Consider the following 10141-nt stretch of genomic DNA (forward strand, 5'->3'; position numbering starts at 1 on the left):
AACGAGCAAGGCAGCTGCACACTGGTCCGATGATCAAAGAGCAAGAGACAAGAAAGATGAGGCTCACTGAGCCATTATCTCTCCGCCCTTCAGTTAATCCTACTTGTATTTATCAGCCAGGCTGGCATAATAAACTATATCAGTAATGTATCCGTTTATCATGTTTATAAGAAGTCTTGATTGATAGTTATGTGTAAACTTTAATACTTCAGATTTTCATAGAACAGGAAGGTTTTTGAGGTTTGGAAACTGTTACATCTAAGAAGATTAAATAACATAGCAGATCTTGAGTGCTTTTCTAAAATATAAGATACTTTACATGAATCTCTGTGAATCAAAGTTTGATAACATCTATTGAGTTTCTAAAGATTAATTTTAGTCATATAAGACTCATTTAAAATCATGGATACGATAAAAATGTCAAAACCGTGTTTTTGTCTCTCTTCTTCCTTCCTGGTCCCTTCCTCTCTTTTCCTTTCCTTTCCTTCCCCTGCTCCCCTCCCACCTCTCTGCCTGCTGGAGTGCTCTCTCCCTGGGAGCGCCAGAGCTGCGGATCGTGCATGCATGTGCACTCTGTCTCTCTTTCTGTCTCCCCTCAAAAAAGCTTTTACATGAATGATTGTAAGTAGAATTGAGGTCAAGAAAATGTAGGTATCAGATTGAATTTAGGAAACTGAGTGGATTAAAAATGTGTGTCTCCAGTTGACAATAACTACTGAAGAGCTTTCAGGAAAATGTATTAAAATAGATGATAAATTTGTATAAGTGATATTAAAATAAGATATTTTAATTTACTTTTGAATTTTAGCTTTTATCTAGTAACTGTAAACTTCTAAAACTCTTTTTATTTATTTAACTGTTCTATTGGCATATAATCCACATATATAAATTCAATAATTCAGTCATATCTAGAAGAGCTGTACATTGACCACCACAATCACTTTGAGAACATTTTCATCTTTTCTTGTACTTATCGCTATTAGCTCCCCATTTTGCCCCAACCTCCCCTGCCATACATCGCAAAGGAACCATTAATCAAGTTACTGTCTCTATAGTTTCACCAATCCTGGATTTCATATACTGAACCTCCCCCCCCAAAAGCTAACAAAAATAACAGAACAGAAAAAATCGCAACTGAAAAAAGGCAGAAAACATTAAAAACTAAAAGAACTTTAAAATAGGCCAAAAGAGTCAAATTGGATGATATGGTGTCAATCTCTAACCTCACTACGTCTGCTACAGTCCATCTTCCAGTGCAGCCTGCACGAGAGCAGGCTGCTCACATCCCTGGTCTGTGGTCAGGGGGTTCACAGATGTGATCCATGTGTCGTCCCCTTCACTGTTTCTGCTTTGTAAAACAAATAATGTGTTATAAGGGAGATCAAATAGGACAGCACATTTTATTTCACCTAACTATATCTACCATTACAGTTTCTATAGTGCTGTCTGTCTGATAACAAGGCCTTCCATGATGGTAGGAGGGTCGTTCATCAGAGGCTTACTCTATGTGTGGACCCTGCACATGGGTTTTGGGCTTCCACTGTTGACCATAGCCCTCTGCAATCTGCAGGTTGAAGCTCTGATGCCACTCATTGACAGTGGTAGAACCAAGCTAGATTAAGACGTATCTTCATAAAGTCCACAGAGCATTAAAATAGTATCTAGTAGTCCTGTGCCACTTTTCAGATACCTTCACAGCAAGAGATCTGAACCAGTATCCAATGACTGCCAGATTTATTAGAGTTCTGTTTTTAAAACAAGCTATAGCTATAAAGGTGGATATTTTTGCTTGAAGAAAGATGTTTTTGATAAAGAATTAAGACATTTGTTGCTTAACTGTGAATTTTCTTTAAAGAAGTGCTTTGGTATTTAGTTTTATTATTATTTTGGCATAAGGTTGTGCCTTATTTTTGAATAAGACAACTGTGTGTCAAACATCTTAAACCACCTGTTCTCCCAAACCAGTAAATTTGTTCAATTGTCTTGAATTTAGTTTCTAGTATGTTATAGGCTTTTTTTTTTTTTAAGCCAAGGGCATACATTTCATGTACTGTGATGATTTTGAAACCTTATCAAATGATCAGTTTAATAAATTCATTATTAGTTTAGGTGTAGCTTTGCCAAATTTATCAGATCAGTTTAATAAATTCATTATTAGTTTAGGTGTAGCTTTGCCAAATTTAATCAAAAGGTTGTGTATATTTTCCGACTTTTGCACTATGCCTTTTTGTATTGCAAAGCAGCTTGTGTTTTTCCGATAGTAGGTCAATTAGCTTAGCTACGCATTGCTATTTTCAGTAATCTTATTAAGATTCAGGCATTGCAACTAAAATATTTTGTCTGTAATAATTATCTTTGGATGACAGGTCTGTTACATTCTGGCCCTCTTCCAGGTCACCCTGTTCAGTTCTACAGCATGAACAGACCTGCATCTCGCCACACTCCCCCAACGATCGGGGGCTCATTGCCCTACAGACGTCCACCTTCCATAGCGTCACAGACAAGCCTTCCGAACCAGATGAACGGAGGACCCTTTTATAGCCAGAATCCAGGTTAGATCTTCCTTTACATTCTATGAAAGTGTGTCAAGTAAGGTAACTTGAATTGTAAATACCTGAATCATGACAGTCGGCCAGTACTGTGTGTGGAATGAATGGAAGATTGCCTGAGTGCAAGATTGCTAATACTTTCCATGTCTTTATTTTAAAATCAACACATGACTTCCAAGTAGGGTTGTATAACTTACGTTTTCTGAACAGAATACTTTTGACATGTTGGCGGATATTTGCTTGTTAACATAATAACAGGTGAACCGTATCTCCTTCTTTTTTAATTAGACATCCATGCTCTGAATAGCAAATAATGGAGTTGCGTACATGAATAGACTTTAGAAGTGGGAGAAAGGAAATGCCATATTTGAAGATGCTTTATGCTAGGCAACTGTATTGACCTGTTCTCATACCAGACCTGTGATGCCGGTCTGGTGTAGCTGGGAACACTGCCAGATCTCACTCACCATCCGTTCCGTTGCACCGTGCCAGACATACGTGTTGCACTGTAATCATTATTGTGCTTCTGTCCTTGAGAGGGAAATTGCAAATATCTGACTTCTTTTTGTTGTGGACCTAGCCAACCAGCTGTCCGCGTTTTTCTGGGTTTTTGCCAAGAGGTGTGCTAGTCTGTGTGTAAATGCCTTCGGTGATTGGGCACTTCCCAATTCAGTACTTCTTGAATTGTATGTAGCTGAATTTGTCCACTCTGGTTACTACCCATTGATGAAATCTTAGTTTTATCTTTTGGCATCTTGTAGAAGAAATCTGGGCCTCCTACTACCTAAAAACACTTAATAGTTTAAAGAATACTTTCTATTTATTATCTCACTTAATGCACAAAATAAATTTGATGATCATTTTCATCTGTATTTCACTGGTGAGGAAATTGCTTGTGACGAGGGTTAAGTTAGGATTTGAAGTTAGGCTTGGGGTTTTATTTATTATACTATTATAATTGGCTTCAGACTTTTAAAGCTTTTCTGTTACCTACCTGAGTCGTCTTTTTCTGGGCGTGAGATGCCCCCATTGTGTGTAACTTCAATGAGAACCTGAAAGTTTTATACAGCTCTATTCTGGGAAGTGTGCTCACTTAACTTTGTTCTACGTCAAGTGAGTCCCTTGTGCTGATACCTACTTTCTTCACTGTTCTGAATCTCAACTTGTCAATGACATGCTACACTTCATTCTTCCTAGTCTCACTCAGATCAAAACATACGGCGAGTACCGCTGTCTTAATGGAAATGTACTCCTTTTGCTGCTATCTCTGATCATTCTTCATGTTTTTAGATATGTCATACTTTAACTTCTTTGACAAAACTTCTGCTCTCTTCTTAATTCTGCTTTGAAGTAGTGCTTCCAAATCTCACCTATGTGCTTGTGCTGTTTTGTACCTAAAGGCATTTATTATTCTTAAATTTCAGCTTGTTAGTTTTTGCCTGTTTCATAGTTCTTGATAGCATAGGCTATCTCCTGGTGTTCTTAGAAATCTAGACCATCTTTATTGGTCCTTTGGCTTCCCTTATCCTCACTTGGAATTTTGAAAGGAGGATATCAGTCTAAAATGGTCTGGTTCTGTGATGGAGCACTGTGATACGTCCCTGTTAAAGCTCTGGACTAGCTGTGCACATGCTATGGAACGCATGTGCAGTATTTCATACTGTGACACATCAAAATAAACATGAAAATTCCTCAGGTGGAATTTATTTGAAGGATTTTTAAACACATAGAGATTCAGTACTCCTTTGTTAATTTGATTTTAATATACCTGCAAGTGTGTGCTAAAGGAAAACATAACCTTCCCTATGGAATTATTTTAATAGAAGTATTTTTCACACTTACAGATCAGGATTGTTGGATCCTTAGTGTCATGTGTGGAATACTTAAAAAAAATTTTTTTTTTCTCCTGGTAAGTCTTACTACTATTTTCCTCCAAACATTTAGTAAGTGTTCATGAAGGTTTAAAAAAAATGTGTTCAAAGAGGTGACTACAATTTTGTTAGTTGGTTTATCAGAGTGCTTTTAGTAAACTTTAAAAATAATTTTATATATATAAAATCTTTTGTTTTGAAAAGCTCTCTTTAGGAATTAATTCTTAGCAAATCAGCGTTCCAAGACTATTAGGTGAACCTTTATTTTATTTGCCTTAGACTTGTCAAAGTTTCGTACATGAAAGGGCTTCAAGAATCTGGTGGAACAAGTCCACTTTTCCATGGACTTTTTGAAGCCCCTACATATTATTTCCACGGATCCTTACTGATTTTCACATTTAAAATAATAGAATTCTTAGGTTTTCTCAACTAGCTATTTCCCCAATTTTAGCAAAAGGTCTCAGGTGTGTGCTTTACGAGAATTTTTTTTTTCCTCATGGAGCTTTGCCTTGCATGAATGCTTCTGGAGAAGTGTGCTGACAGTGGGTTCATATTAATGAAAATTTAACAGGGTTCTGGGCATACAAGGCTAGCAGCCCCTCACTTACCGACATGGGCAGGTTCCAATAACGAGGTGCTTATAAGAAAATCAACAGTCTATGAAAGTGAAGGATGACCACATCATTATGTAATTGCCAAGTTACCTATTACAGGACTGCCAAATTATTTCATAACATTAACTGCTAAACCACCGAGAATCATGGGTGGGCCACGCTGATGTGGAACCCTAACTGTCCCAGCCAGTGTGACTCTTGATTAATCCTTCGTGTTTCCATGCCTCTCTGCACTGCCGGTAAAATTGTTCACTCTGACTGTTTTGAATATTAATGACATACATCTGGCAATAACAAATGCTGGCTGTGATGAAAGTTTTTTACTATGATTGTGAAGATGAAGCATCATATTGAGATAGTTGATTGGTGAGGCGTATGTGTTAACATACCATTTGACTTGAAGTTGCAAGGGCAGAATTTGGCTTTTATTTTTATTCATCCAACAAAGAAATGAAAATGTGAAATACTCAGTAGATAGTGTCAAGTCTAGGAGCACAATCATTATTATTTAATGGATTCTTTCCACAGCAAGTTATTGAAAGCAGCACTTTGACCAGGACATACCTGAAAGCTATTTGGTTTTCATGGTTTCTTAATTAAATTCAGCCAATAAAATAGTAATACCAATTATTTCTTTTACCAGCAGTGCAGAGAGGCATTGGAACACAAAGGATTAATCAAGAGTTAAGTTTTTACTTTAAGTAGGGATGAATTTGGGTAATCATATGAAAGGTTTACCCCCTAGTCCAGTGGTTCTCAACCTGTGGGCCGCGACCCCTTTGGGGTTTGAATGAACCTTTCACGGGGGTTGCCCGATTCATGACAATAGCAAAATTACAGTTCTGAAGTAGCAACGAAAATAGCTTTATGGTTGTCGGGCTCACCACAAGATGAGGAACTGTGTTAAAGGGTTGCGGCATTAGGAAGGTTGAGAACCACTACCCTAGGCAATTGGAATGCAAAAGTTGGAAACAAAGGAATGAACAGAGTTGGGAAATATGGTCTTGCTTATAGATGGGTTGGGGGACCGCATGATAGGATTTTGCATGGCCAGTGACTTCTTCATTGCAAATACCTTTTTCAACAACACAAACACCTCTCCAGATGGGATACCCAGGAATCAAATTGACTACATCTGTGGGAGAGACGAAGGAGAAGCTCAGTATTAGCTAACACGAGTCCAGGTTCTGACTCTGAAGCACACCTTCAGTTCCTTCATTGTAAGTTCAGGTTGAAGCAGAAGCAAATTAGAACCAGTCCAGAAGAGCTAAACTACAACCTCGAGTCCATTCCACCTGAATTTCGAGAAGATCTCAAGAACAGATTTGACACATTGCGCATTAATGACCCGAGGAGCTGTGGGATGGCATTCAGGGCACTGTACGTGAGGAGCGCAAAGTTCACTCAAAGGACAGGGAAGATAAGGTCAGCATGAGTGTCAGAAGAGACTGAAAAATTCTCTTAATCATACTGTAGCTAAGGCAAATGGGTGAAATGATTAAGTCAGAGAGATGAACAGAAAATTTCAAAGGGCAATTCAAGAAGACAAAGTTAGATATTATAATAAAAATGTGCAAAGACCTAGAGTTATAAAACAAAAAACCATGCTCAGCATATCTAGAACTGAAAGGACTAAAGAGAAAAAACTTCAAGCCTCAAATTGCAATATTGAAAGATTCTTTGGGCAAAATATTGAATGATGGAGGAAGCATCGAGAGAAGTTGGAAAAAGAACTGGCTGACATTCAGCCATTTCAAGAGGTAACTTATTAGGAAGAACCAGTAGTCCTGAAGGAAAAAGTTCATGCTGCACTGAAAGCATTAGCCATAAACAAGGCTCCAGGAATTGGTGGAATACCAACTGAAGTGTTTCAGTAAGCTAATGAAGCCAAGAAATTTGGAAGACAGCTCCTTGGCCAACTGACTGGAAAGAGATCCATATTTGTACCCATTCCAAAGAAAGGGGACCCAGCAGAGTGCACAAATTAAAGAACAATATCGTTCGATATCACATGCAAGTAAACTTTTGCTAAAGATTATCTAACAGTTGCAGCACTACATTGGCGAGTTGGCAAGAGTTTCAGGGCGGATTCAGAAGAGGCCATGGAACAAGGAAGATCACTGTTGACGTCAGATCTTAGCTGAAAGCAGAGAATGCTAGAATGGTGTTTTCTTGTGTTTATTGATTATGCAAAGACATTGAAAGTACAGACAGGCTTGAGGAGAATGGACATTTTAGAACACGTCATTGTGCTCATGTAGAACCTGTTCATGGATCAAGAGGCCATTGTGTGAACAGAACCAGGACATACTGCATGGTTTAAAATCAGGAAAGGTGTGCATCAGGGTTGTGGTCTCTCACTATACTGACTCAATCTGTAAGCTCACCAATCAGAGAATCTGGATTATATGAAGAAGAATGTGGCATCAGGATTGGAGGAAGGTTTATTAACAACCTGCAATATGCATATTACATCATCATGAAGCACCAGAAGCACTCAAATGGAGGAAAAATCAAAATAGTAAAGGATTTTATCTTGGATCCACAATCACTGCTCATGTAAGCAGCAAACAAGCGATCAAACAATGTATCACATTGGGTAAGTCTGCATCAGCCATCTTCAAAGGTACTGATGGGCATTGATGTTACTCTGAGGACTAAGGTGTGCCTGACCTACGCCATGGTATTTCAGTTGTCCCATAGGCGGTGAAAGTTGAAGAATCATTGATGCATTTGGATTTTCGTGCTCGTGACGAATATTGAAAGTACCAGGGACTGGCAACAGAACACACAAGTCTGTCTTGGAAAGAAGTACAGCCAGAATGGCCTTAGAAGCAAGGATGTGGAGACTTTGTCTCATGTGCTTTGGACAAGTCGTCGAGAAAGACCAGTCCCTGGGGACTTGAAACGTGGTAAAGTCAAGGGGCAGGCCAACGAGAAGATGGATTGACCGGCTCAGTGGCTGCCACAATGGCTCAAGCAGACAAACAGTTAGGAGGGCGGTGCGGGAGCGGCCGGGTTCCTTCTGTCGTCCATGGGATTGCCATCAGTCTGAGCTGCCGCTATGGCACCTCACCCACAGACGAGCTTGGGGGGGAAATACATCTATTTTTGTTGTTATAAAGCGATTCTTTTTAACAGCTGGATTGGTTTTTACCTGGTCTGCTGGATTGGTTTTTACCTGCTCTGCTGCAAGTGCACGTCTTAAAAACCCCTGTTATTTCTGATTTGCACTGTCAAAACTAGAAAGAAAGTAAAAAAAAATGCTTATCTTCACCTACCCACCAAAATACATGAAGCACCTATTTCTTTCTTTTTTTTTTTTAGCAAATCACCCAAAGGTAAATTTTTTTTATTTGGAAGAGAAAGGGTGATAGAAGTGATCAATTTCCCACTTTTTTGTTACAGGGGAATTTGGGACAGGTGCTAACAGAAGAGGAAAAGTATTTCATCTTATTTCATATGAGCACACATCTAGTTCCTATTTTCTGTGCTCTAATGCTGGTTGTGGTCTGCCACTGTTTCTGTTTGTTTGCGCTCTCGTGTAGTCTCTTTCTGCTGTAAGTTTTCATTTTACCTCAAGTATTAGAAAACACAAGACTTTGTGAACATAGCAGTTGTGCAAAGCCTTTGAGTGGCACAGAGACACAAGTAAAGAAATTATTGCCACGCAGTTAGATTTTAGGGAAAAAAGAAAAAAGTAACTATGAAAAAAATTCACCAATTTCTACTCTGTTAATAACCCTGGCAGTAGGGTTATTCTCTGTTCCTTAACTTTACTTTTTCTTTCAAAATCCTATGTTTTCCATGCATCTTTCCACAGCAACCACGCCTCAGCTAGTTAAGACACTCCGCTCGGTCTCTCTTGAGTTCTCACACAAACCCAAACAGCTTTTCCAGTTGACTTCCAAATTTATTGCATGTTGTTTTAGGCATGTCATTGATCACGTTACTGTCTCTGACTTGCCTACTCACTAGTCCGTTCTTTGCCCTGGGCCTTCCCAGGGTGAATGTGGTTGGTGACCCTTTTGTGTCTGTAGGAATGATGGGTAACACACCTTATGTCGTGTTGACGAGGTAGAGCTGACTCGGTGGCACCTGTGGTAGGCCGGGTTGTCTAGGAAATAAATCCAGCGACACTCATATAGGGGTAAGACAGCTTTATTTGAATAAGTGTTTATAGCTCAAAGAAGTCCCCCCAGCCCAGTTCTACTCAAGTCCCTACAGTTGGTGCCTGCCCGTAAGTCCCTCTTCAGGTGTCCTGAACCAAGAAGCAGGAAGATTACCGGCCGGTGGGTACAGCCTCCTGGACCCCATCCAGCCGGGTGCCAACAGCTCTTTGGGTTGGTGGCCTACATTGGGTTGCCCCTTGATGCACGCGCAGAATTTCAGCAGGCAGGAACACAGTGGGACGGAGAGAGAGAGAGAGAGATTGTGTTTGTCTTGCTCTTATTCAAAAGGGTTATGACATAAAGGAGGTCTCATCAGGCTGCAACTTGACAGAGTTTACTCCACCTTTAGCCAGGACTGTCTAATTGACATAATCTTTAATTACCATAGCACCAAAGGAAATCCGGAAACACAGTAGACACCTGGCTGCTACTCAAAACGTCAGTGGTTCAAACCCACCAGTCACTCCATGGGGAAAGATGGATGCAGCAGTCTGTGTCTGTAAAACTTATACAGCCTTGCAAACTCAGTGGAGCACTTCTGCTCTGACCCATAGGGTCACAGTGATTGGCTGACAATCGATTAATTAACCTGTCAATTAACCAGTAACACCCCCCCCCCATACCATTACTAAATTTTTTTTTTTTTTTTAATAATTAATGTCTGAAGTCACTCTGAAGTGGGCTGCATTACCTCCTTTTCATAGAATATTTATGGATTAGACCCAAAGAACAGCAAGGAAATGGTTAAGCGGGGTTGGAGGCTGTGTAAAGTCAACGTTCTTTCCACTAACCACTCTTTTTTTTTATCATTTTATTAGGGGCTCATACAACTCTTACCACAATCCATACATACATCATTGTGTAAAGCACATTTGTACATTCATTGCCCTCATCATTCTCAAAACATTTGCTCTCCACTTAAGCCCCTGGCATCA

The 10141-nt window shown here is 39.5% G+C and overlaps 1 protein-coding gene across 28 annotated transcripts in view; it reads left to right on the forward strand.

The window, feature by feature from the left end:
* Nucleotides 1-10141, forward strand: part of ABI2 (abl interactor 2) — a 113607-nt gene that overhangs the window by 84472 nt on the left and 18994 nt on the right. For all 28 annotated transcript variants that reach the window (XM_004701544.2, XM_045295589.1, XM_045295592.1 and 25 more), the window contains one exon: nt 2394-2552. In XM_004701544.2, the coding sequence (XP_004701601.1) occupies nt 2394-2552 (159 nt within the window). The remainder of the gene's footprint in view (nt 1-2393; nt 2553-10141) is intronic.

This window comes from Echinops telfairi, unplaced genomic scaffold (genome assembly GCF_000313985.2).
Source record: "Echinops telfairi isolate 266 unplaced genomic scaffold, ASM31398v2 ScPeMD7_3;HRSCAF=10, whole genome shotgun sequence".
Taxonomy (NCBI): domain Eukaryota; kingdom Metazoa; phylum Chordata; class Mammalia; order Afrosoricida; family Tenrecidae; genus Echinops; species Echinops telfairi.